At 61.5% G+C, this 25,772-nt stretch overlaps 4 protein-coding genes and 1 long non-coding RNA gene across 14 annotated transcripts; 2 read left to right on the top strand and 3 right to left on the bottom strand.

Annotated features, from left to right (window-relative positions):
- Positions 1-1,813: 1,813 nt before the first annotated feature.
- Positions 1,814-5,085, bottom strand: GPAA1 (glycosylphosphatidylinositol anchor attachment 1). 4 transcript variants are annotated; one of them, XM_044928398.1, is made up of 12 exons: positions 4,948-5,085; positions 4,547-4,726; positions 4,350-4,461; positions 4,035-4,182; positions 3,854-3,955; positions 3,570-3,766; positions 3,300-3,496; positions 3,048-3,201; positions 2,775-2,885; positions 2,458-2,648; positions 2,207-2,377; positions 1,814-2,124 (listed from the first exon to the last, which is right to left on the bottom strand). In XM_044928398.1, exons 1-12 carry the CDS (start codon positions 5,019-5,021, stop codon positions 1,881-1,883), a joined length of 1,881 nt encoding a protein of 626 aa, XP_044784333.1. In that variant the 5' UTR covers positions 5,022-5,085; the 3' UTR covers positions 1,814-1,880. The 4 variants fall into 4 exon arrangements, with proteins under 4 accessions (XP_044784333.1, XP_006041138.1, XP_044784334.1 ...); XM_006041076.3 differs by having other exon boundaries at positions 2,802-2,885; XM_044928399.1 differs by lacking the exon at positions 4,547-4,726 and having other exon boundaries at positions 4,948-5,079.
- Positions 5,086-5,308: 223 nt separating this feature from the next.
- Positions 5,309-13,561, top strand: LOC112579235. 2 transcript variants are annotated; one of them, XR_003103733.2, is made up of 3 exons: positions 5,309-5,580; positions 6,806-8,342; positions 12,643-13,561. It is a non-coding gene; the product is annotated as an uncharacterized LOC112579235 (long non-coding RNA). The 2 variants fall into 2 exon arrangements; XR_003103734.2 differs by having other exon boundaries at positions 6,806-8,375.
- EXOSC4 (exosome component 4) lies at positions 6,325-8,143 on the bottom strand. The gene is made up of 3 exons (XM_006041077.3): positions 7,973-8,143; positions 6,829-7,035; positions 6,325-6,726 (listed from the first exon to the last, which is right to left on the bottom strand). The coding sequence occupies exons 1-3, from the start codon at positions 8,141-8,143 to the stop codon at positions 6,367-6,369; spliced, it is 738 nt and encodes a 245-aa protein (XP_006041139.1). The 3' UTR covers positions 6,325-6,366.
- Positions 11,601-16,666, bottom strand: LOC102392756 (basic proline-rich protein). Of its 3 annotated transcripts, none has more exons than XM_044928444.1 (2): positions 15,605-16,666; positions 11,601-12,061 (listed from the first exon to the last, which is right to left on the bottom strand). In XM_044928444.1, the coding sequence occupies exon 1, from the start codon at positions 16,540-16,542 to the stop codon at positions 15,616-15,618; it is 927 nt and encodes a 308-aa protein (XP_044784379.1). In that variant the 5' UTR covers positions 16,543-16,666; the 3' UTR covers positions 11,601-12,061; positions 15,605-15,615. The 3 variants fall into 3 exon arrangements, 1 of the variants encoding a protein (XP_044784379.1); XR_006544743.1 differs by having other exon boundaries at positions 14,677-16,666; XR_006544744.1 differs by having other exon boundaries at positions 15,520-16,666.
- Positions 16,074-25,761, top strand: OPLAH (5-oxoprolinase, ATP-hydrolysing). 4 transcript variants are annotated; one of them, XM_025265601.2, is made up of 27 exons: positions 16,075-16,213; positions 16,673-16,896; positions 16,968-17,159; positions 17,644-17,743; positions 17,822-17,945; positions 18,087-18,282; positions 18,350-18,515; positions 18,601-18,739; positions 18,832-18,899; positions 19,028-19,293; positions 19,379-19,491; positions 19,579-19,749; positions 19,887-20,024; positions 20,105-20,243; positions 20,372-20,484; positions 20,719-20,870; positions 21,439-21,599; positions 21,680-21,781; positions 21,852-22,026; positions 23,464-23,648; positions 23,767-23,913; positions 24,001-24,135; positions 24,320-24,469; positions 24,579-24,736; positions 24,836-24,996; positions 25,172-25,269; positions 25,552-25,761. In XM_025265601.2, the coding sequence occupies exons 2-27, from the start codon at positions 16,726-16,728 to the stop codon at positions 25,696-25,698; spliced, it is 3,867 nt and encodes a 1,288-aa protein (XP_025121386.1). In that variant the 5' UTR covers positions 16,075-16,213; positions 16,673-16,725; the 3' UTR covers positions 25,699-25,761. The 4 variants fall into 4 exon arrangements, with proteins under 4 accessions (XP_044784310.1, XP_025121386.1, XP_044784311.1 ...); XM_044928375.1 differs by lacking the exon at positions 24,001-24,135 and having other exon boundaries at positions 16,074-16,213; XM_044928376.1 differs by lacking the exon at positions 16,673-16,896 and having other exon boundaries at positions 16,092-16,213.
- The last annotated feature ends 11 nt before the right edge of the window (positions 25,762-25,772 follow it).

The following is a 25,772-nucleotide window of genomic DNA, read 5'->3' as shown; positions in this document are numbered from 1 at the left end:
CATGAGTTTGAGTAAACTCAGAGAGTTGGCAATGGACAGAGAGGCCTGGTGTGCTGCAGTCCATGGGGTCGCAGAGAGTCAGACATGACTGAGCGACTGAATTGAACTGGACTCACCCTTGAAGCTTCTGCTCAGGTCTAGGGACCTCTGTAGTCACATGACCTCACCTAGCTGCACGTAGTCTGGGAGCGTCTTTACACACGGTGGCCTGTGCTCATGCCAAATGAGGGTCCCGTGACTGAGGGAGAGGGATAACCTCAGAGTAAACCCTGTGGGACCATATACGCAGCCCTTGTACATCTCATCTGCATCCTGAGAGCCTGACGTTTTCTTTCTTTATAAAACGTACAGCACAAGTGACATTAATGAAAATCACTGCCAAAATCCAGTTCTGCAAAGCTAAGCTCAAACAGCAAACAGTCGTTTCATGAAGTAACATATTTCCACAATTTGTGTTTTAAGTGACTGCCGAAGTCTAGTTAAAAATGGCTGATAGAGGCTGAAGCCCGGTAGAATGCCTGGAAGGGGTTTTGTAGTAGATGCCAGTCTGCAGTCAGCAGGGAGACCACAGCAGAGCCGAGACCTCTTCCGCCTTGTAAGACGGGGAGCCCGCAGACCAATGGTGCCTGACCGACCAGGGGAGAGTCCTGAGAGAGGTAGCCTGGAGGCATTTCTAGGGGTGCGGGGGTGGGGGGGTGGGCTGCAAGTCTTTGCCCAGCCTCAGGATCTGAAGTTTTTTCAACAGGGAAAGTGACTAGAAGACACACAGGCCAAGGGCAGGCTGCAGTCACAGTGGTCTCCAACACCCTTGCTCCAGCCCATCCTGAACAATCTGGACCCAGGATGCCCATACCCTTCAATGCTGAGAAGTCCCAGAGTAAAGCCCTCCAGGTGCTGGCCCTCTCCCACAGTGGAGTCAGGGACCCCTAGGTGTTGAGGGAAGTCTCGCACAAGAAGAGGAGCCCCACCACAGAGGCAGGCCTGGGTGGGGGGTCTGGGGCCTGGAGCTTCCTCCTTGGGACAGTCCCAGGTCACCCCATTTCAGGATGTGGTGCTGCGGGAGAGTGTCCGGAGCTGGTGCGCTCCTTTCAGCACTGAGGCTTGCAGGACTGTACTGGGCTTGCCACCCTGGCAGGGCACCTTGACTCTCGGCCTCATGTGGCCCTGGCATCACCAGATGGCCCACTTTGCCTTCCTCCCCCTCCCCAACAGGCACTGGACATCCTAGTCCCTCTCAGAAGGCTTGGCCCAGCCTGAGGCCTCTGTGCAGCCCCGCGTCAGTGCCCTGCCCCTTGGAACTCGGGTCGCCCCTGTCCTGGGCTGTTGCTCTGGGTGGAGCTGGGTGGGCTCAGCGGCTCCATCTCTGTCCCATCTCTCGTGGGCACTCCCAGGAGGCTGGGAGAGGGGCTCCTCCTGCTGCACCCCAAGCCCACATCAAAGTTCTGGCCGACATTCCCCATACCCGGGGCCTCCCGTGTCCCCTTAGTTCCAGCACTGGAGATGGTGCCATGGGGGTCTCTGGTGCCTCAGCTCCCATCAGGCCCCCAAGCACTGCCCGCCGTGCTTCCTCCTACTCAGCACTGGACCATGATGCACAGAGACCCCCGACGTTGGGAGAGTCCACTTGGGGCTGCAGTCAGGTCTGAGTGTCCACCCAGGCTCTCCTCCCAAGGCTGGCACTGGGGCCCTCACTCCTGCCACACGGTAAGTGGACCAGAAGCAGCCGAGCAGAGTGCCAAGCCCTGCAAGCAGTTTCTCACAACAGGGCCTGTGGCCCCACATACACAGCAGACAGCGGGTCAGGAGCCCCAAGGACATCTGAAACAGAACTGTTTATTTCCTAGGAAGAAGAGAACGTGGGGAACTCCCAGCTGCCTCCGTCACTTCCAGAAGAGCACGTTCCAGAAGAGCAGCCAGCAGGGGTAGAGGCCCAGAGCCAGCAGCGGGAAGAGCAGGGCGCCGTAGGTGTGGTGCTCCAGCACGCCCTGGGCCAGCGCGGCCAGGAAGAGCTGCCAGCCCTCAGCCAGGGAGAGTGGTGCCTCCTGCAGCTCCCGCCACAGGAACAAGCTGCCCAGGAGTGTAGCTGCTGGGCTCGTCAGCACCAGCAGGGCAGCGTAGAGCGCCCTGGGGAGGAGCAGAGGAACGTGTGAGGTGGAACCCATGGGGAGGGGTGCAGGCTCTGCAGTGGGGGCTGAGCAGCACGTACCGGGGCCCAGAGGGCTTGGTAATGGCAGCAGCGGGTACCATGCTGGCGGCCAGTAGGAAGCCCAGAGAGAAGTTGGTGAGGGTGATGCAGGCCAGTTGTAGTGCCAGGTAGATGAGGGCCACCAGCTTCAGCGCCATCCAGCCCCTGTCTGGGGCCTGTGTGCTCACCACCCTGCAAGGCAAGGGGCTCAGAGGCAGCCACCTGCACGTCCAGGGTGCACCTGCCCACCACCACCCAGCCCAGCTCCTCACCGGTGGGTGTTGTGTGGCAGGGCCAGACCAGCTGCATAGATGGCCAGCAGCGTCAGCACCACAGCCTCGGCCTCAGCCACGGGGAAGTGCTGGGTGGCCACGTGTTGACCCAGCACTGGTAGGATGTAGAGTGCCAGGCCCATGGCCTGGGAGACCAGCAAGGGTGCCACAAGCGAGGCCAGCCCCACGCCCTGCAGGGCACACGGGCACTTGGAGATGGATCCTAAGACCAAGGGAGTCCCAAGGACCCTCCCCATTCCACTGCAGCTGAGACTGAGCAGCAGCAGTAATTACCACCTGGGACCCCAAAAGCTCACCCCAATAGCAGCAGGGGGAACCATCACCTGTGTTGGAGGGTGGGGGGGACTCTCCCCAGCCTCCTCAGGACCCACTCCAGCCTCATGCAGCTGCATCCACAGTTCCAGAGCGTGGATGAGTCAAGGACTCTGATGAGAGGTGTAATGGGCTCTGCCCAGTGGGGGACCCAGGGCTCACTACTACTCCCCTGCCCCAAGGATGGAGAGCTCTCCCCAGCCTAGACTGGGGGGACCTGAAGCGAGCCACAAACAGACAGTGGAGGCAGAGGATATCTTGAGACCGAGGACCAGGAGCAAAAAACCGGCGGCCGGCATGTAGAGGCCGATGGAGACGAAGCGGGAGAGCGCAGGGAGCAGGTAGAAGAAGAAGGACTGGTGCAGGCGCTCCAGAAGATGGTTGAGCTTGCGGAACATGCCCTCCAGAGCCCTGTCGGGTGTGGGCCAGGGTCATAGACGGCCAGACCCCCAGGCACCCACTCACTACCCTGCCCCAAGCATGCAAAGGGGAGATCAGAAGCCACTTACTTGCCCACTGCCACCAGATCATACTTATACTGGCGGAAGCTATTGATGCCACGGAGGGTCAAGGCCTCCACGCGGTAGCGCAGGAAGAGGCCATGGGCACCGTGGGGGCGGCCGGAGGCCTGCTGCAGAACCATGAGCAGCAGCGTTTGTACACTCTGCAGTGGCCCATCTATTGAGGTCCAGTCCTGGGGTTGCAGCTTAGAAGATTTGGGGACAAAGTCAGATAGGCCCGACCCACAGGTCCCATGCTACCCAGGCAGGTGGCCCTACCTTGCCCTGCAGTGTGCACAACAGCCCCCCTTTCTGGCAGAAGGTCTGGAAGAGGTTGAGCAGGTCCAGGTTGGGCAGCTGTCCATTGAGCCCCTCCACGGCCACGTCGAGGCTAGTGACCACATCGCTGCTCAGCTCCAGGGCCACAGCTGCCTGGATGGCCCCAGCCCGGCCCTGCAGGGGCGTTGACTGCATACCTGTGGAAGCAGGTGAGTGAGCTGCCAACAAGTGACCAGTGAGGACAGTGGCCCTGGGAGGGGCCAGGGCCAGGCAAGAGCACCCACCAGTGACGTTGACGTCGTGGTAGGCTTCAAGCCAAGCCTCAGTGCCCAGGAGGTCGTGTTCTGTCACCAGGAAGATGATGTCTTTGGCCCAGTAAATCTGCCCTAGAGACCAGAAGCGGGTCAGCAGGGTCTGAGGCGGTGGCCAAACCCTCTCTTGCCAGCAGGAGCCCCTGAGCCTCACCCCGGAAGTGGGCAGCAAGAGCCAGCATCAACCCGACAGCCTGGCTGTTGGTAGAGTCAGGGCCACAGGGCACGGTGAGCACCAGGGACTCCGTGCTGGCAGCGCGAGGTGCCCGGAGGATGCCATACACGTTGATGCCCGACACCATCTGCACGCAGTATTTGGGGGGGAGCCTCAGCACGACCGCACTCGAGGCGGCTGAGAGCCTCCCCTCGTAGTCCTAGAATGCCCACCAGTGACTGCTCTGGCCCCAGGACATCCCCCCGTCCCCTCAAGGTGCTTCACGGTTGCAGGCACACCCCTCCCCCACAATACATAGCGCTCGTGGGTCTCATCTGGAAAGGGCAGTTTCCGGGAGAAACTCTGCGTGTAGACCTCCAGCCCCACTGACCGCATCGTCCGCTCCAGCCAGGCCACTGGCAGAGCCCTGGGGACACAAAGAGAGCTTCTGAGCACAGTTCACTGGCCTTGACTGACATTGCTTCTCTGATAACCATGGCTCTGCCGCTCACCCCGACTTCCTGCGGTGGGCAGCGAAGTCCCGGGCAAGGCTCCGGGCACGGTCTCCGCCCGCAAACTGCTCCTCCACCATGGTGGAGCCCATGGCGTTCTCCGACATGTAAGTGCGCTGGGTCAGCGGCGGGAAAGCCAGCGCCAGGAACCAAGCGATGCCCGCCACATAGCTCAGCACGCTGCGGGGAGAGGGACGGAGGGACCACCGGAGCGTTAGAGGCCCTGCCTCTGTCTCTGCACTGGGAGTGGAGAGGGCATATCTGCGGGACCTGGACAGAGTCCCGGGACGCCTGACGGAAGAGGTGAGCCCCAAGCCTGAGGCCCCGACTGATCCCGGTGGGCGGGAGGGGACGGGCGCGAGCGGTCTGAGGGGCCTCTGCCACCGGGGCCCCGCCCTCACCAGAGCGGCGCGTTGAGGCGCAGCACGAGACGGGCGAGGGCGCGCCGGCGCACCGGGTCCGACAGGAGGCCCATGGCAGGGCCGGGCGGCTCCGGGACGGCGCTCCCACTGCTAGTTACGGCGGCCGACCCCGCGCGCCGCTCCTGTCAGACCCGGGCTCCGCGCCCGCCCGTACTTCCGGTCCCGACGGCCCTCGCGCCGCTGCGCATGCCCAGAGCAGAACCGCTGTGGAGGGAGCGAAGCCGGGTCTGGGTTCCCCAGCCCGTAGCCAGTAGAGAGAGGGCGGCCTCCAGGTAGGCTGCCCGCAGTGTGCGGCACCAGAGGCAATGAAGACTACCGGCCGCCCGAGAAAGCTCGGCTCCAACTGGAATCAGAGAAGAGTGATGAATAGGGCAGCTGAGAGTAAAAGCGGAAGCGGCGATCAGAGCACAGACGCCAGATTTCTGAAGGTGCTCCCACTGGCACTGACCAGTCTGAGTGCCGTGGTAGGATGTGAGGGGGCTTCCGCGGACAGAGAGGCCAAGGCGTTGGCGGGTCCATTCCTATGGATGTCGGTAACCAAAACCAGCCGAGTGGAATCAAGCATGTGCCCAGAACCAACATCATTGGGGTCAGATGACCACAGGGAAGAAGGTGCATGATACTATTGGCCAAAGGGTTTCAAAGGAGCTGGGTTGTGTTGAGTAGAAAGTGGGAAGCACCCCTGTCTGGGCCAGGGGGTGCCTGGGATATTAGAGAAGCAGCAGCCCCTTGGTTCAGGCTGCAGGGGCTGGTGGTCAGGGCTCAGTCAGGTCTGAGGTGAAAGAAGGGGGAGCCTGAAAGACGAAGGTGCAGTGGTGGGGCAGCAGGGAGTGTCTGTATGACTTAGGGTCAGAACTGAGAAGACTCCAGGTGACATTATGTGTCTGTTGTACTTTTGGAGCCCAAGGTAAGTAGCAGGGCAGGCCCAAAAGGCTCCTAAGGGGGCAAGAGACCCTTCAGTCCAAGCCACAATCCAGAGGATGTGGGACACGGCCCCCACGTGACCATGGTGAATACCCAAAGCCACCCCTCAGGACTTGTGCTCAGGACTCTGGATGTGTTGGGATGAGAATGACAGACTCCATGGTCCTGGGGCATGGCTCCTTATACCAGGCTGTGTCTCACTGCCCAGCTGCCTCAATCCCTTCTTGGCCCAGGCTGCTCACCTCATTCAGGGACATCCCCCTTCTCCAGGGTGCTCACCTGAAGCACCCTGATGAGCAGGTGAGCAGGACTGAGACTGCAAGGGTGTGTAGTGCATGTCTGGGGGGCGGATCCTTAGTCACTGCTGGAGCCAGCACCAGGCCAGGATCCAAGGGCAAGGAAGTGCAGTGGGGAAGAGATAAAAGTACAGTGGAAGGTGCTTGGGTTTTATTCTGGGCCTGGGTGGCCATGTGCTCAGTCCCCCAGCAAGACAGAGGCCTCTTGTACATGCTGCCGGACCACACGGTCCAGTACGGTGTGTACATCCCGGGAAGCCCGGGCAGCTGCCTCTAGCACCTGCTCCAGGTGGTCCTCATGCAGCCTGGCATCCATCTCAAGCAGTGCAATCTGGCCTGAGGCTGGTAGCAAGGCCAGGGCCAGCTGGGGGCCCCCAGCTGCTTCCTCCACGTGGCTGAGGTCTGCCAAGGCTGTTCCATCCACAAAGCCAGCTGAGCAGGCACACACAAAGTCCCGCATGGGTATCCCTGCATCCAACACTGCCAGCGTGGCTGCATTCACACAAGCTGCATAGGTCCCACCGTCTGCCTGCAGCACCTGCAGGAACCCCCCAGTGGCATCAGTCCTTCAAGCCGCTGAACCCCAACCCCTGCTCTTTTCTCTCTCCCCTCCACAGGCTGAGGGCTGCTGCCTGCTCACCTGCACATAGACGTCAATCTGGGAGCGTGGGTGCAGCTGTGTAAGGATGGCTGCCTCGAAGGTCTGACGCAGCTGCAGACCCATCTCGCAGGACTTGCGGTCCCCGTGTGGCCGCCGCTTGCGTTCCCCCGTGCTGAAGGTTGCAGAACTGTACTGACAGTTTACCAGGGCCCGGTCAGGCAGGGCTCGTGCCCGGGAGCCTCGGATCTGGGGTAGGGTGGGGGAGAACACATGAGCCAGGCCCTTCCTCCCTCTACCTCCAACATCCCAACAAGCAACCACTTTACCTGCAAAACACAGCCCGAGGGAGGGCTATTGGGCCAGGCTCTAAGCTACCATCGCCCCTGGATCTCTCTCCTGACAGGCCTCCCTGTTTCCCCTCTTGACTCGTCCTCTCCCGACCCATGCTTGCTTTGTATGAGAATCTGTTTACATATATCAAGTCTGATTCTACCTCCTCTACACAATACATATACTGCTTACCTTATAAAGGGTTCCCATCACGCGTGAGATTAAAAATCTTGAATCTTTTCCCTGTTTACAAAGGTCCTGAATTCCTGCTTCCCTAGAAATCCCTCAGTCTCATTTGGAATTACCCTCCCTTCCTTCCCCATCACCAGCCTTTCTGCTCTGCAAGACTGCCATGCTTCTACCTCTCTGGCCTTAAGTCTCCATCGCTGGAGTGGTGATAAACCCAAGCGGTTTTATTAACACTCTCTGTCTTCACGGAGTTTATGTTCCAGTGAGGAGACAAACAGTGAGAAATAAGTTAAATTGATGTCTGAGGATGCGGGTGCGGGAAACCAGATAAGTGTGTGGATGTAAAGGAGAGAACTTGACTTGAAAGGGTGGGTAAGGTGGTCGGGTGGGATGGGGTGAGGTGTCACCCGGAGGTGACGTCGGAGTGGAGCTGAGAGGTGAGGGAGCGAGTGGGAGCGGCCCTGGCGGTTTTAGGAGTAACAAAGGGGAGTGGCGAGCGCTGGGGAAAGGCAGGGACCGTCTTGCAAGACACTGTTAGGACTTTGGCCGCGGTCCCACAAGGCGGCGGGCGCCAGCCTCACCCACGAGGCCTCTACTCAGCCTGGTAGCCCCTCACAGACGCAGTTGCCCCCGGAGGAAGCCCGGCTCGCGCGCGCCCACTCGCCTCGTGAGGCCCGTAGACCACCGCCAGTGCCTTGGTGTTGCCCTGTTCGATGTAGGCCGAACCGTCGGCCTGCGCGAATACACCCATCCGCGCCTGGATCTTGCGCAGCTCCCCAGCGCGCCGCCCGTCCACTCGGTAGCCCTGGTCCGATAGGAGCTCCAGCCCAGCCATGCTGCCCGGGCGCTAACCCCGCTTGAGCGCTCGGCAGAACTACAATTCCCGGTAGAACTGACTCCCCACTTCCGATTCCCGGGGACTACGGTTTCCGGGGCACCGACTCCAACTTCCGGTTCTGGAGCCCTGCGATTCTCCCAGAGTTCCCGAGGGCACCATATCTCATTTCCGGTCCTTGCGGAACTGCGGCTGTGGGGTGCGTGGAGGGAACCCCCCGAGGCCTTTTGGGGTACGGGCTTGCGCCTGCAGGGCTGCAGACATGCTGGACGTGGAGTCGCCGTGTCGTTTCTTCCCGGGTTGGTCGTGGGGGCGGATCCCTCTACCATCCGGGCCTGCCCGCCCCACGCCGCCTTGGTCGCCGCCGGCCCGGGCCCTTGCCGGGACCCGGGGTGGCGGGCTCCCGCCGCGCCGCCGCCTCTCCCTCTGCCTCTCCACTTAGCCCCGCGCTCCCCGCGCCGTTGGCGCGCATTTACTTATGCTTGACGCTTGGCATCTCCTTCGAGGTTTGCGGGCGATAGCCGCCACTGCTGGTCTTAAGTTCTTCCGCAATCGTAAATGCAGGCGTCCTCCCAAGCTGAGATATACGCTCTGTTCGCTTGTTTTTTTTGTTTTGTTTTTAACCGTTTAGGTTTTACATTTGTCCGTTTAAAAAGCAGACATATTTATGTTGTACGTACACATGGCCAGATTTTTTAGTTTCAGTTTTCCATGTTGCCTTGTTTCTCTGCACGCATCCCCCTATCTACTATAGCTTAAAAAATGGTTCCATGTTTTTCTCCACACTCATAATTACATCCAAGTCACACACAGACACATGTATATACAGTTGTACAGCCATATAATGGCCTTTGGAACTCTTATTTTTAAAAATGGGATTGTTTCATACACTTCTGCATTTAAGTCAAAAATATTTTATCTGTCAAGTAATCCTGTGGAACTCTTTAATTTTTTGCTTGATACGAGTATCAAGTAATAAGTAGAATGTACCCAGCAACCACCCCATTGTGGGCAGTGGATGTGTGTCCCGGGGGTCTGGGGGATGGAACTCCAGTGCAGTGAGTTTCTGAGTGAAGGCTGTGTGGGAATTACATTCTCCCTCTTCTCCCACCTGGAATAAATGTTAAAAGTTACATAATCCTTCCCCCTTCAGAGGGTTACTGCCATTCCTCTTGAATTTCCTGGCCTGATGCAAGTGCCCTGGAACAGCGGAGGGGCTCACAGGAGGAGAGATGAGATGTTTTCCTCCGCAGCTGCCTCTTGTTTCCAGATACCTTTTGTTTGGTGGTCAAGGTCACCATCAGGGAGCTCATTCCCCTCCTCATCTGCATTATTCCGGCTTCTCTGGTGGCTCAGCTGGTAAAGAATCTACCTGCAGTGGAGGAGACCTGGGTTTGATCCCTGGGTTGGGAAGATCCCCTGGAAAAGGAAATGGCAACCCACTCCAGTCTTCTTGCTTGGAGAATCTTACGGACAGAGGAGACTGGTGGGCTATAGCTCATGGGGTTGTAAGAGTCAGACACAACTTAGGACTAAACTTAGGGCATTATTCAGCCCCTCTGCAGTGCTTAGAAGCCAGATCCCATGCTTCAGGTTTGAGCGTGGAAGGATAAATCGGCAGGGCTGTGACACTGACCACAGGGAGGTGACATTCACAGGGACTGAGGGCCGTGTGCACCTGGGGCTTTCCTGTCTGTGGTCATTGTCGATGGTGACCAGCATTGTCGTGAAGCCTTCCTCCTTCACGTCTTTGGCGGCAGGTGCTGGCTGTTGGCCAGGGCTCAACTGGGGCTCTGAGAGACATCACACCTTTATGTGGCCTCTCCATCCAGCCTGGGCTTCCGCAAAGCACAGCACCAAGGTGGCCTTCCAAGACAAAGTGGGTATTCGTGCATTCTAAGACCTAGCCTCCACAAGTCAGTAGTGTCAGTCTTGCCAGACTCGGGGTCAGGACAGTCACAAGGTCTGCCAGGCTCAAGGGGAGGTGACATGCCCCCCCTCCCCGTCCACAGGAGCAGTTCAATGTCAAGCTGCGGGAAGAGCAGGTGGAACAGACATGCTGTGGTGGGCTTGGGCCTACATCCCAGGCACAGTGACCCCTCTGAGGTGGTCTGGAATACTGCCGCACAAGGCCTTGTCACTGCGCCCGGGCCATGGCCGTGATGGCCGTCATCCTCTGTTTGGCTCAGTGCCCTCACCCTCGGCTCTTCGGCTGGACTGAGCAGTTTACCGGTGGAGTCACACAGGCCTTATTCTCAGCACTGTGGACACTTCGTGTTTCTGTTCTCACTAGGTCAAGATTGCTGTAGTCCATTGACGCAGGTGGAAGCCCCTGGGTGCCCTGCCTGTTGCATGGTTGGCCCTAGCAGCTCAGGATAATCAGAATAATGTTGGTCTGGGCCTAAGGAGCCCAAAATGACTGGGGGGGGGGGGGCTGGCTGTTCTTTTCATAGTGCATGCCTTACTGTGCCCCTCGTGGAAGTGTCCTCCCCCGCCCCCACCCCCCACCTCCAGTAGTATCTCTGGTTTAAGGTCCGGGCACTTCAGGAATGAGAACCCCTTGGTTCTCCAGCCTTTGTGTTCTAGTCACAGCGTACACACCTGGGTGGATTCGGGTTTGAGGGGTATAAAGCTTATACAGATTTGGGAGCTGTGTTGAGGATCCCCAAGAGCAGCCGTGGCCCTGGATTCAGTTATTTACTAGAACTCACAGAATTCAGCACACAGAATTGTACTCATGACAAGGATTCAAGGGAAAGGATGTTAATGAAAATCAAAGGGAAAAGCCTGCTGGGGCAAAGTCAGAGGAAACCAGGTGCCTCCTTCCAGAGTCCTCTCCCTGAGAAATCTCAGGGGACACTCTCCATTCACCCAGCAACAAATTGCAACATGATGCGTGACATGCTGGCCACCAGAGAAGCTCACTGGAGACTCAGGGCCCAGGGTGTTCATAGGGGCTGGTCACAGTCATAGGCATCCTCTGCCTGGTACGTACCTGGACTCCTAAGAGGAAAGCAGGGGTTCAGCATAAAGCACATTTATTTGTACAAAGAGTTGAGGTTTGAGCCCCTCTCACTGGGGAATGGCAGGAGCCCTCCTGAAACCTAGGTTCCTAGACACAGCAATTTTGCAACTGTCTTCTGAAGGAGAGCCATCTCAGGGCCCTTTTTAAGAAGGACAAGATCATATATCCAAAATTAAGGGAACACAGCGAGGAAAGAAGTCTCAACACAGAACACTAATATTTTTTTGGCTGCACTGGGTCTTTGCAGCATGAGGGCTTAGTTGCCCTGCAGCACGTGGCACCTTAGTTCCCTGACCAGGGATTCAACCTGCGTCCCTTGCATTGGAAGGTGGATTCTTAACCACTGGCTGTACGACCAAGGAGGTCTCAACACAAATTTTTAAAGTTGACCGATATCACAAACATCACAAAACACAAAAAACAAACATAATGTCCTCAATTAACTTCCTGATATATTTCTCTAACGTGTTTCCCCTGTGCTTTTTGGATACAAAATCTGATGGCCTCTTAAGATGGTGACACTTTCATGATGTCCCCTTCTATATAAAGAGAAGATAGTTTAGTCTCCCCTCTAACATGTTTAATCAAAGATTATTTTTATAACTTAACTAGCTTGGGTATAAAGTTGTTTTCAGGTAACAGCTCCTTTAGCTTGTTCAGTCACTAAGTCATGTCCAACTCTGCAACCCCACGGACTGCAGCAGGCCAGTCTTCCCTGTCCTCCTTCACCATCTCCTGGAGTTTGCTCAGATGCATGTCCGTTGAGTCGATGATGCTGTCCAATCATCTCCCTTTAGCTGTGTTGTTAGTTGCTTAGTCGTATCCGACTCTGCAACCCCATGGGCTGTAGCCTGCAAGGCTCCTCTGCCCATGGAATTCTCCAGGCAAGAATACTAGAAAGTGAAAGTGAAAGTCATTCAGTTGTGTTAGATTCTTTGTGACCCCATGGAATTCTCCAGGCCAGAATACTGGAGTGGGTAGCCTTTCCCTTCTCCAAGGGATCTTCCCGACCCAAGGATCGAATCCTGGTCTCCTGCGTTGCAGGCAGATTCTTTACCATCTGAGCTACCAGATGGTAGCTTTATCTAATATTGTGTACATTCTCAGAATTGTTAAATTTGAGAAAACCTCTATCAGATTTCTTTTACATATAAGCCCTAAGATTTCAGTGTCTTTAGGGGCTGTTTATCACATTTTAGATGTTTTTTTAATTGAAGACATTAGCCAACTCCATCAGCCTGATGTTGGTGACGTGCAGCACAGAGGGGCGGCTGTGTTCCTGAGAGTCACTTCTGAATGACAGCAATACCTGAACGACACCAGGGAGCAGCTGCTCCCACCTCAGCCTGCCTGAGCAGAGCCCACCATGCCCCCACCCGTCCCCAACAGCAGGGGAAGAAATGACACAATGCTGGGTGCAGTGGGAAGAGAAAATTAACCTCACTGTGATGACATGCTTTTGGAAATTTTACAGAGTGTGCAACCCTGTGAACACTGCTGAGGCCCTGACCTGGAGGGATCCTGAGCCTCCTGACTTCACAGTGAATCTGGCCCTTGCCCCAGGCCCCCCGGGCAGCATGGATGCATCTCAGCGGTGGCCCATCCCAAGAGGGGTCAGCGGCCAGTTGGCAGAGTTACTGATCTGTTGCAGGAACTCTGGGCTGTGACCAGTAGGCTCTTCCTTGGCCTTGTTGCTGTTGCAGTTAGTTCATTAGTTCCGGGGCTTGTCGGAGCAGTTCTGTGGAGTATGTTCCTCCACGGTGCGCAGCTTCCGACGTACTACTCAGCCCCCCGCCTCCCCCCACTCCCTCTTACAGTTAAGCCCGGCTGCTGAGAAGTCGCGTCTGAGTCAGCGGAGCGTTCAGCTACCGGCTGGGCAAAGGTTGTGCTTCAGCTCCCAAGTCAGTGGTGAGCTGTCCTTTGCTGGTGAATCAGGGTGCACCTGGAGAACACTTTCAAGTCTGCCCCACATACAGCCGGCATAATAGGCTGAAGAATACCCGCAGAGATAGCTGGGTCCTGATTCCCGGAGACCATAAATGTCACCTTCTGTGGCCGAAGGAACTCTGCAGATATGATTAAGCTAAGGGTTTTGAGAAGGAGCATGTGTGTTGGAGTATCCAGGGGGCCCCCATGGAAACATGACGGTCCTTTCAAGGTGGCAGCAAAGGGGTATTTGGATGCAGAAGAGCAGGAGAGGTGACCTTGGAAGCAGAGTTGTGGAGTGAGGCAGCCTCAAGCCAGGGAGTGCTGGCCACTGGACACAGCAAGGAACAAACTCTCCCCCGGACCCTCCGGAAGGAACTATCTGTTATTTTAGCCCATAAGACTTAGTTTGGACTTCTGGCCTTTAGAGCTGGAAGAGAATAAATGTCTGCTGTTTTAAGCCTTCACGTTTCTGGTAACGTGTTTGAACTCTTAGGTAACTTCTCCTCACTGAGACCTCCACTGTCCTCCTCGACTCCACACTTGGCATCTAGGCAAGTCGGCCTGCTCCGCCGTGCTGTGGAGCTGCTAGTCCTTCCGCCTGGCCTCTCACCCTGTTGGGGTCTGGGGAAGCTGGGCCGGTGGGAGCCTGCCCCTCTCAGAGTGACCCCCGGACCCATGGGTGGGTGTTGAGGGGGAGGCCTTGTCTTCTCATCTTTCCTAGGTTCCTCTGCACTACTGGTTAACAAGTGGAAACTGCAGTGAGCAGGCCCGCAAAATGCAAAAAATGACATGAAATAAATCATAATGGAAGAAATGACTCAAAATAATGGCAACTACACAGAACCATCCCATTAGAAAACACATGGGGAGAAGGAAGGAAGGCCTTCATATGTTCTCAAGTACAAACCCAGTCGTTGCCTTTGAGGGGGCTCCCCTGCCCTCAGGAACTGCCGTCCTTGTCTGCTGGGGCCTCCCTGCTGCCTGCCCCACCCTGTTCCCTGAGGTTGTGGCCCTGAACGTGGTGCCTCATCTGGGGTGCCTGTCCTTCATGGGACAATGACTCTCCCTGCCATCCGCACAGGAGGACCTCCTGCGCTTACCCTAAGGTGCTTGCGAGCTTACCCCGCGCCCCCAAGCTCTGACCCGCCATAGTCTCTGAGGCTAGTCCAGCTCCTGCTGCTGCTGGGCCAGACACACCCCCTCCCTCAGAGCAGCTCAAACGTCCACCCACCTGCCCCCTTCAGATGATATGCTGGCCACCACCACCTCTGGGACTGTGCCCAGGGACCCAGCCCCACAACCTGGCATGAGCAGCGGGTGGCCAGTGGGGAGGAGGGATGCCTGAATCATTCAGCTCCTTTCCTGCAACACCACCATGCTAGGCTGGGACCCAGAACCTTCTGTCCACCAGGAGGGGCTTCCGGGAGGGACTCCCAAGTCTGGGGCAGATCTGGGCTCCTCTACTCATGAGCCAGAGGCCAGAGGTCGGGAGGCGCCCCGCTCAGGGTGCTCGGAACTGCTGGGTGCTGGCTCTGAAGCCCCGGAATGTGGCTGCGGTGGGGGGTAGGGAGCCGCTGACCTCACAATGGCAGGGTCCGCTGCCCCCTGGCCAGCCTGCCTGCCGCCAGCAGCTGCTGCCCACCACTGCCGGGCATGTCGCTCCTCAGCAGCTACGAGGGCCTGCGGCAGGAGATCCAGCGGCTGGCACAGGAGAACGAGGAGCTGAGGCGGCTGGTGCAGCTCATCCAGGAGAACCAGGAGCTGAAGCTGGTGCTCAGGAACCGGGGCAGCAGCCTGAGCTTCTGTGGCCCCGGGCTCCTGGCTGAGGTGGCTGCCAGTCCCCGGCTCCCCCGGCGCAGAACCATCAAGTTCAAGGATGTGGAGAGAGGTGCACGCCGGGCCGGGGACTCTGCGGGGGCCGCAGGCTCCACCAGTTCAGCCGTGTAGCAAAGTGGGGGCCCCTTGTGTCCCTGGGCCGTGTCCTGTCAGGTGCTGACAGGGGCTTGTGGAGGAAGAAGGGTCTGGAACGGGGGCTCTTTCAGGGGTGCAGCAGAGGTGGGCCAAAGGGAGGGAGCCATGTGGCTGCCCTTCAACCCCCCAACATATGGGGGGACACTGAGGTGGCTAGAGGCCGGTCAGTGGGGAGCCCTGCCGCAGCCAGGGTGCAGCCCGAAGCCTGCGCCCTTAAAGCGGCCCACTTCCCCCTCTCCCCCTGGGATCAGCTTCAAAGGCCAGCAAAGGAGTGCAAAGCCGGGGGTGGGACAGGGGCCAGGGTGTGGATGATGTCCCTACCCTTTTGGCCCCCTGTCTGCCTGATCCCTGGGGTAAGGGGGCCCCCTTCAGCTGCTGCTGCTCTTGGGAAACCACCTATCCCCCACCGTTCCTTTTCTAGAGCCCTTCACAGCTTGAGCCCACCTCAGACCTGGGCAGGCAGCCAGGCAGCTTTCAGTCCACAGAGGAGCACGCCAGGGAGGGGCAGCCGTCCTCCCGGTGGTCACGGGACTGACCTGCTGTCTGGCTACATCAGCACGAGTGCCGCAGGGTCGGCCAGGGAGGGTGGTGTGGAGGGCCCCCTGCCCACAGCGCCTGTGGGGAGTGAAGGCTTTCTCCAGGGTTCGAACTCCTGGCTGCCAGGACCCTCAATTCCAGCCTCCCGCGTCGCTCCCCGACTCCCCCGTCCCCGCAACCGCGGCGCGCTGGGGCGCACTCCGAGGTCGTCTGGGCAGCTTGCTCCCTTCTCCCGAGGCGCCTGGAAGAAGCTTCCCGGGGCGTCCACACCCAGCGAGCTCCGAGCCGGCGGAGGGCCGGGTGGCCGCCGAGCCCAGGTGCCCGCGGGCCGGGCCGCGGGGTGGGGCCGCGCCGGCACAGGGCTGCCTCCGCGGGGATCGGCAAGGAGACGCCCACCGCCCTCCGGCCCAGCTCGGCCCCGCCCCGCCGTACTCGGGATGGCTCGCGGCCGAGGGAGGGGACGGCTCCGGTCCGCCCGATCCTGACGCAACCTGAGAGCCCGGAGCGCCGGGACCGGTCGTGCGGGGGGCGGGTCCCGCTTCCGGGCTGGGGGCGGGCGCGGGCAGGCTGCCGAACGGACGGCGAGCGACCCGGAGCCGACAGGCCAGGTGGGGACCCTCCCCGCTCTTCTCCGCACCCCCTGCCCCCGATCGCCCCCGCCGCGCGCTCCTCCTCGCCTCCCGGCCCCAGCCCCGGCCGGCCGTCTGCGCAGGCTCCGCCCGGTCCCCGTCCCCTCTTGCTCCAAGGTCGAGCCTTCGGGCAGTGGGCCTTCTCTCACCTGCCCCCAACGCAAGTGCTTCTTCCTGCTTAAAGGGTCCAGAAACCCCAGCCCCAGGGGTCCTGCTGCACCTCCTCCTCGGAAAGTTCTGCTCCAGGAGGTCCTGGGTTTCCGCCGCAGCCCTGGGCACTGGAACTGGGGAGTAGGCACAGGGGGCATTAGGCCCAGCCCGGACTTGCCCAGCTCTGGCTCCACCCAGGGCCCCTTCTGGGCCCGGAATCCCGTCCTCTCCCCATCCCAGCTCTGTTCAGGGCTGCCCGCCTATGGATGACCCACTGCTTCTGGCCAGTTCTCCCAGGACTGCCGGCTGAGGAGGCGCTGCTGGACTCCAGCCCCATTACCATGGGTGGCCCGGAGGGGCGCTTCCATTTTGCCATCGACCGTGGAGGCACCTTCACAGATGTCTTTGCCCAGTGCCCAGGGGGGCACGTGAGGGTCCTAAAGCTGCTTTCAGAAGACCCTGCCAACTATGCGGATGCCCCCACTGAGGGCATCCGCCGTGTCCTGGAGCAGGTGGGCAGGGCAGGGTGGCGGGTGGAGGGGTCTCTGGGCCAGAGGCCTGAAGTCTGACCACGTGGTTTCAGGAGGGGGGCGTGCTGCTGCCGCGGGACCGGCCACTGGACACAAGTCGCATCGCCAGCATCCGCATGGGCACCACGGTGGCGACCAATGCGCTGTTGGAACGGAGGGGAGAGCGGGTGGCACTGCTGGTGACGCGTGGGTTCCGAGACCTGCTGCACGTGGGCACCCAGGCCCGCTCGGACCTCTTTGACCTGGTGAGCTCATCCACCTCAGCAGTGGCTGACTCCGCAGAGCACGTTTTCCCTGGGGTGCCTGGGCCCCTCAGGGAGGGCAGTCCTTGGAAGGGTCAGGGCTAGCCCAAGGCCACAGCTGATAGCAGGTTCTGGACACTCATGGTGGGACACTGAGTCCCCCCCAGCCCTGAGTGGCCAAGTGTTGTCCTGGGCCTGTCCTGGACGCTGACCCTCACCCCTCTGCAGGGTTCTGGGATGGAGCAGCTCTGTGAGGGCAGACAGCTGGCAGCACTCAGATGCCTGGGGGCAGAGAGCCACCCCGGGTGGGCCTTCCTGGGGCCACCGAGTCTGACTGTCTCCTGGGACCGTCCCATCTGACTGTGTCTCCTGGGGCTGTGGACTGGCCCGCTGGGACACATTCCCTTGCCTGCATCGCCCCATCCACGCAGGACCCTAGCAAGGACCCTCAGGCCTGGGACCCCTCTGAGCCTCTGCCCGCCCTCAGGCCGTGCCCATGCCCGAGACGCTGTACGAGGAGGTGCTGGAAGTGGACGAACGGGTGGTGCTCTATCGAGGGGAGCCGGGTGCTGGGACACCTGTGAAAGGTACGGCGCTGCCAAGTGCTGGGGGCGGGGCAGCAGGCACTGACAGCCTTTGACCCCGACCCCGCGGCTTCCCCGCAGGCTGCACAGGGGACCTACTGGAAGTGCAGCAGCCTGTGGACCTGGGGGGCCTGCGAGGGAAGCTGGAAGGGCTCCTGTCCCGGGGCATCCGCAGCTTGGCTGTGGTGCTCATGCACTCGTACACGTGAGTGGGCTGTGGTGGGGCGGGGACGCGGGGCGGGGGCAGGGGGCCGGGCCGGCGTGCGGGGCGCGGCGGAGCGGGACGGGCATGCGGCATGCGGGCCGGCAGGCGGGGTTGGGTCTCAGTGGCGCTCGGTCCTCCTAGGTGGGCCCAGCACGAGCAGCAGGTGGGAGCCCTGGCCCGGGAACTGGGCTTCACGCATGTGTCGCTGTCCTCGGAGGCCATGCCCATGGTGCGCATTGTGCCCCGGGGGCACACGGCCTGTGCCGACGCCTACCTCACGCCCACCATCCAGCGCTACGTGCAGGGCTTCCGCCGTGGCTTCCAGGGTCAGCTCAAGGTGAGACCCCCTCCCTGCCCGCCCCTGGCCCGCCCCACCCCGCCCCTCACCGCCAGCCTGCCCACAGGACGTGCAGGTGCTGTTCATGCGCTCCGACGGTGGGCTGGCGCCCATGGACTCCTTCAGCGGCTCCCGCGCTGTGCTCTCCGGCCCTGCTGGGGGCGTGGTTGGTTACTCAGCCACCACCTACCGAGTGGAGGGCGGCCAGCCAGTCATCGGCTTTGACATGGGAGGTATGAGGGCCCGAGGGTGGGGTCCGGGGGCCTCAGTTGCTGGGCTGGGCAGCATCTGGGTCTCCTTGCTCCCCACCCCCACCAGGCACGTCTACCGACGTGAGCCGCTATGCTGGCGAGTTTGAGCATGTTTTCGAGGCCAGCACGGCTGGTGTCACCCTCCAGGCCCCCCAGCTGGATATCAACACGGTGGCAGCGGGTGGGGGCTCCCGCCTCTTCTTCAGGTCAGCACCATCCCGCACCTGTGCGGGGACCCCCAGCCCCACCTCCTAACCCGCCTCCCAACCAGCCTCCAATGCCAGTCCCCTCTCCAAAGGTCGGGCCTCTTCGTGGTGGGGCCAGAGTCTGCGGGAGCCCACCCCGGCCCTGCCTGCTACCGAAAAGGTAAACGCTGGCATGCTCTCCCTGAGACCCTTCCAGCACAGCCCAGCCCCTCCCCCAGCCCCACCCCCACTGGCCACGCCTGGCGCCCACCTACAGCCCCCAGCCCCCACACTGTCCACACCTCCCAGGGGGCCCTGTGACAGTGACGGATGCTAATCTGGTCCTGGGTCGCCTGCTGCCTGCCTCCTTCCCCTGCATTTTTGGGCCGGGAGAGGACCAGCCACTGTCCCCGGAGGCGTCCCGAAAGGCCCTGGAGGCTGTGGCCACAGAGGTCAACAGCTTCCTGACCAATGGGCCTTACCCGGCCTCCCCGCTGAGCCTGGAGGAGGTGGCCATGGGGTTTGTGCGTGTGGCCAACGAGGCCATGTGTCGGCCCATCCGTGCACTCACGCAGGTACGCCCACCTCTGCCTTTGCCTGTAGGGGGAGTGGGGGGGCCAGGTGGATGTGGGGGCCACTGATCCCCTTCTGGTTCCCCAGGCACGAGGTCATGACCCCTCGGCCCACGTGCTGGCCTGCTTTGGGGGAGCTGGTGGGCAGCATGCTTGTGCCATTGCCCGGGCCCTGGGCATGGACACTGTGCACATTCACAGGTGTGTCTGGGTGCAGTGCATGGGTCCGGGGGAGGGGGCCCACTTTGGGAGACACTGTACCCACCGCTCTGCCTCCTTGTTCTGTAGGCACAGTGGGCTGCTGTCGGCGCTGGGGCTGGCCCTGGCCGACGTGGTGCATGAGGCGCAGGAGCCCTGCTCCCTGCCATATACTCCCGAGACCTTTGCGCAGCTGGACCAGAGGCTGGGCCACCTGGAGGAGCAGTGTGTGGAGGCCCTGCGGGCCCAGGGCTTCCCCAGGTGGGGCTCTGGGGGCTACCAGGCCACCTCACTTGGGGTCCCGTCAGCTGCAGTCGGGGAGGGCCGGGCTCTGAGAGCTGCAGGAGGCGCCCCCGCCTGGCCCCCTGTGCGAGCACCCCCACCTGCCACCATCACAGGTCCCAGATCAGCACCGAGAGCTTCCTGCACCTGCGCTACCAGGGCACGGACTGCGCCTTGATGGTGTCTGCCCACCAGCACCCAGCCAGTGCCCGCTCACCCCGAGCTGGTGACTTTGGGGCAGCCTTTGTGGAGAGGTATGTGATCTCCGCCTCCCAGGAGACCGGGCGCATGGGTTGGCCTGGCTGCCGCCCCTGACAGTCCCCTCGGGATGCAGGTACATGAGGGAGTTCGGCTTCATTATTCCCGAGCGGCAGGTGGTGGTGGATGACGTGCGGGTCAGGGGCACCGGCAGCAGCAGCCTTCGCCTCGAGGACGTCCCAAAAGCCCATAGTGGGCCTCCCCGGGTAGATAAGGTTAGTGATCCTACCTGTGCCCACCCACTCACCCACCCACAGCCACTGGGACACGAGGACAGGAGTGGAGGGGGAGACTCAGGGAGAGCTCTGGGCCTGGAACCCTGCTCACACCACACCCTCCTCAGATGACCCAGTGCTACTTTGAGGGGGGCTACCAGGAGACCCCTGTGTACCTGTTGGGAGAGCTGGGCTGTGGGCACAAGCTTCAGGGGCCCTGCCTCATCATTGACAGCAACAGGTGGGCTGAGGCCTGGCCGGGGTGGGGGTGTGTGGGGTGAGGCCCAGGGTGAACTGTGGGGCCCTGGCGGGTGGGAGGGTGGGGTGGGGTGGTCCTCTGGCTCCAGCTGCAGGAGTCTGGAGGACTCTGGGGTCCCTTCACGGTTGGGATGTTCCTTGGCCTGGGTATGTGGGGACCCTGGTTGGGTGGGGGTCTGGCCTGGCTTCTCCAGCCCCTCTGCTCCCCTGCCCCCAGTACCATCCTGGTGGAGCCAGGCTGCCAGGCAGAGGTGACTGAGACTGGGGACATCCGCATCTCTGTGGGGGCTGAGACAGCCAGCGTGGTGGGCACACAGCTTGACCCCATCCACCTTTCCATCTTCTCCCACCGCTTCATGAGCATCGCTGGTGAGTGGCTGCACAGTCCTGCTCTTTCACCTGCTCCCTGCGGTGCAGGGTGGGGGTCTGCACGCTGGGCAGTGTGTGCTGGGGTGCCTGGCAGGGGTATGCAGGGAGAAAGTGCAATCGGGGGAAGGGCAGAAGCAGAGCCTCTGAGCAGTGGGGCAGGCAGTGTGGCCCCAGCCCTGGGATGGACCTGCTGCACCTGCAGGTCTGGGGCAGGGGGGTGCTTTTGCCCTCCCAGCACCGTGTGATCTGGGCTCTGCACAGGGTACCCAGGCTCAGGGTCAGGCTAGGTGCTTGCTGGGGCCACTAACATTGGGTTCTTACTGCAGGAGGCAGGGCGTGGGGTTGATGGGGGCACCGGGCAGGGCTGAGAAGGGAAGGGCTGCCCTTGGCACGAGCAAGATGTCTGGCCACGTCCTCACGTGTCTAGGTAGACCGTCACCGTCACCCGCTTCGGGTCCGGGGTCTGGGACTCAGAGGCCTTGAAGGCGGTGGGCCCTGCCCCTCTGTACCCAGGCCGGGCTGTGGGCAGCACGGGGCCAGCGGGCATCTGGTCACTATGTGCCCCCAGAGCAGATGGGCCGCATCCTGCAGCGCACGGCCATCTCCACCAACATCAAGGAGCGTCTGGACTTCTCCTGCGCCCTCTTTGGGCCCGACGGGGGGCTGGTCTCCAACGCCCCTCACATCCCTGTGCACCTGGGTGCCATGCAGGAGACGGTGCAGTTCCAGGTTCGGGAGGCCCCTTCCCCTGACCCCCCTACCCCTCAGCCCTGCCCCCTCCCCACTCTGCCCCTGTCTCTTGGCTTCAGATTCAGCAGTTGGGGGCTGATCTCCACCCCGGCGACGTGCTGCTGAGCAACCACCCCAGCGCGGGGGGCAGCCACCTGCCAGACCTGACTGTCATCACACCGGTGAGGGGCACTGCCCAGGGACCCGTGGAGGAGGGCCACCGGTGCCACTGACCGTTGTTCTCACCCCTAGGTGTTTTGGCCGGGTCAGACACGGCCTGTGTTCTATGTGGCCAGCCGTGGGCACCATGCAGACATTGGGGGCATCACACCAGGCTCCATGCCCCCCCACTCCACCAGCCTGCAGCAGGAGGGCGCGGTCTTCCTGTCCTTTAAACTTGTGCAGGGGGGAGTCTTCCAGGAAGAGGGTGAGTGGCACTGGGCTGGTGTATCTGGCTGCTTCCTGCCTGCCCTCCCCCCAGGCCAGCCTCCAGGCTGGGTGAGCCAGGCAGTGACCCCGCAGAGTGGTTGCACAGTATCTCTCAGAGATAATCAGAGGCGCTGAGCTAAGTTGTGCCTGGGCCCAGGGAGGCCTCAGTGGTTTGGGGGTGGGTTGTTGGCCAGGACACCCAAGGGTGCAGGAGAGGGAGAAGCCTAATTCAAGGTGGGCAGCTGCTTCTGTTTGTAATTCATGCACTGTTTGCATTGGGTCTGGGGGCTGCAGACAAACAGGGGTGCCAGAGGCTACAGGCTCCTGGAGAGCTTCCATGGGCCTGGGTCAGGGCAGTGGGTGGCGGGGCAGCTGTGAAGGGCTTCAGCTGGGCCCGAGCTGGTCTGCTGGAGGGTCTGAGGATGGCCTGTAGGCCAGGCGGTGGGGGGGGGGCGGTGAGGGCTCTACCTGCCCTGGGGGATGCTGAGCCTCGAGCTGGGGACAAGGGTGAAGGTGGTCTGGAGGTCAGGGTTGGTGTCTGGTGGGATTTGGGCATGGGGGAGGGAATGAAGTTTGGACAGCTGTAGGACGGAGGTTCTGGCTCTGTGGTTGTTGAGGAGGTGGGGCAGCAGCTTTGGTGGGACCTGGGGGCAGGACGGCCAGTGTGAGGCTGACAGGGGTGAGACCCCTGGGGGCATCTCAGAGTGAGAACAGGTGATGGGTGACCAGACCATGTGCTGCTGTGGGTGTGAGGACACAGATAAAGGGGCCGAGGCCTGGCTGCTGCCTTGGTCAGTGTGGGGTGGGGGCAGAGGGAAGGGTCCCCTGAGGGACATGAGCAGGCAGAGGACCCGGTGGCCAGGGAGCCTCAGAGAGGATCCTGACCCAAACTCAGGAGAGGCGCTTTCCCAAGGCACGGAGTGGTCCTTGGGGTCGAACCTGTACTGCTTGCCATGGGTGGAGGCTTTGTCCTGGTCTGCTGGGGCCAGGGATGGGGGGACAGACAGCCATGCTGATGCTCTTTCAAAGTGATTGGCCGTGGCCGCGAGTGGTAGGCCCTGGTGGCGGGGGATTAGGTAAGGGAAGTGGTTTTTCCTCTTGGCGGGAGGCCCAGAAAAGGCTGGAGAGTGGGCCAGTGGGGAGGTAGGGCAGGAGGAATGGAGGTGGTGGGGAGAGTTTGCTTGGGGAACCTGCCCCTGCCCCTGCCCCTACCTCCAGCCCATGTGTGGTCACAGCAAAGCTACCTGTCTATTCTAGGGTGCCCTGGGGGACTGGGGTGTGATGAGAAGGTTCAGCGGATGGGGAAAGAGTTAGCAGAGTAGTAGGGAGCCAGTGCTGGGCCAACACGTGGAGCCTGCAGTGCCCCGGCAGAGGAGCAGAGCACCAGGTGGCCCTGGGACTCCCAGGTGGCTCAGTGGTGGTCCCATCTATTTAGCGGTGACTGAAGCCCTGCGGGCGCCAGGCAAGATTCCAGGCTGCAGCGGGACACGGAACCTGCACGACAACCTGTCGGATCTGCGCGCCCAGGTGGCGGCCAACCAGAAGGGCATCCAGCTGGTGGGCGAGCTCATCGGGCAGTACGGCCTGGACGTGGTACAGGCCTACATGGGCCACATTCAGGTGGGCTGGGGGCAGCAGGGCAGGCAGCTCTGTACTCGCCCCCAGGCGGGTGTGCAGAGGAGGAAGGGGCACCTGGCCCACCTGGAAGGGACATGGCTGATGCTGAACTCCCCACCAGGCAAACGCGGAGCTCGCTGTGAGGGACATGCTCCGGGCCTTTGGAACTGCCCGGCAGGCCCGGGGCCTGCCCCTGGAGGTGTCTGCAGAGGACCACATGGACGACGGCTCCCCTATCCGACTCCGAGTGCAGATCAACATGAGTCAGGTCAGTCTTGGGAGGGGGTGGGTACCTCCTCGGGCATCACAGGCACACCTGCCGGGCTGCTGACCTCTCCCCAACTCTGGTGGGCAGGGTAGCGCGGTGTTTGATTTCAGCGGCTCAGGGCCAGAGGTGTTCGGCAACCTCAACGCGCCGCGGGCCATCACGCTGTCTGCGCTCATCTACTGTCTTCGCTGTCTGGTCGGCCGCGACATTCCACTCAACCAGGTGCGCGGGGCTGTGCTGTGTGCAGGGCAGCGGCTCCATCCCAAGCCAGGGTCACCCTCAGTGACCGGGCGAGGTCAGCTCAAGGTCGGCTAGATCTTAGGGAGCAGGTGGTGTACCTCCCTCCACACACACCCCCGCACCCCCCCCACCCCCCGCCTTGTTGACAGCCGCCCTCTGCCCTCAGGGCTGCCTGGCTCCGGTGCGCGTGGTGATTCCTAAAGGCTCCATCCTAGACCCTTCCCCCGATGCGGCCGTGGTGGGCGGCAACGTGCTCACGTCGCAGCGCGTGGTGGACGTCATCCTGGGGGCCTTCGGGGCCTGCGCAGCTTCCCAGGTGCGGTGGGCCCAGGGGACGCTCTGTGTGGCCAGAGGCGGGGAAGGGCTGCGGGCGGCAGGGAGGGGCTGCACTCGGAGCCAGCGCAGCGACCCCTTGCCCCTGCCAGGGCTGCATGAACAACGTGACCTTGGGCAACGCCCACATGGGCTACTACGAGACGGTGGCGGGCGGCGCGGGCGCGGGCCCGGGTTGGCACGGGCGCAGCGGCGTGCACAGCCACATGACCAACACGCGCATCACCGACCCCGAGATCCTGGAGAGCAGGTGACGGCTCGGGGTGGGGCGGGGGGTGCGGCGGGGCTGGGCAGTGGGGCCGGGCGGCGCGGGGGCGGGGCCGGCTGGGCTGAGCCCGGGACCGTGCAGGTACCCGGTTATCCTGCGCCGCTTCGAGCTAAGGCTGGGGTCCGGGGGTCGCGGCCGCTTCCGGGGCGGCGACGGCATTATCCGTGAGCTGCTTTTCCGCGAGGAGGCGCTGCTTTCCGTGCTGACCGAGCGCCGCGCCTTCCAGCCGTATGGCCTGATGGGTAAGTGGTTCCCTCCCTCTCCCCCCTCCCCGCCCAGCCCCCATCGCCACGGGGAGTCTGTTCCCCACCCACCTCCTGTCCCATCTGTCCTCCTGTTTCCCCACTAAACACCCCCCCTCCCCCATCTCTCACCTCCTTGCCTCCTGGGCCACTCCCACCTTGCCTCTTTCTGCAGGGGGTGAGCCTGGTGCCCGAGGCCTAAACCTACTCATCCGGAAGGACGGCCGGACAGTGAACCTGGGTGGGAAGACCTCGGTGCCCGTGTACCCTGGGGTAAGGACTGCGGCCTGGCCTGTCCCATCCTCACTCCCCTACCCGCAGTGGCCCTCATCCCACAGAGGGTGAATGGAATTGCGGAGATAAGCGGAGACCGAGTTTAATTTGGCTCCTGCAAGAATTGGGGGCCAAAAAAAAAAAAAAAAGAATAGGAGGCCGAGGACCCGGTCTCCTCGGTCCAAGCTGGTCGATATGGACACGCTGCCCCGTGGGGATGGGCCTGCAGCGGGAGGCAGGGCAGCGCCTGGCCCAGGCTGATCCTGCCCCTCTGCTCCACAGGACGTGTTCTGTCTCCACACACCAGGCGGTGGGGGCTACGGGGACCCGGAGGACCCCGCCCCACTGCCAGGTTCGCCCTTGCAGCCCCTAGCCTTCCCGGAGCGGGGCAGCGTGTATGAGTACCGCAGGGCCCAGGAGGCTGTGTGAAGGAGGGCCCACACAATAAAGATCCCTCAAGTCGCTGTTTCCCCTGGCGACTGGCCAGGCTCACGTTCTGTGTC

Source organism: Bubalus bubalis, chromosome 15 (genome assembly GCF_019923935.1).
Source record: "Bubalus bubalis isolate 160015118507 breed Murrah chromosome 15, NDDB_SH_1, whole genome shotgun sequence".
Classification (NCBI taxonomy): Eukaryota; Metazoa; Chordata; class Mammalia; order Artiodactyla; family Bovidae; genus Bubalus; species Bubalus bubalis.
This window is presented reverse-complemented; position numbering and strand designations above follow the sequence as displayed.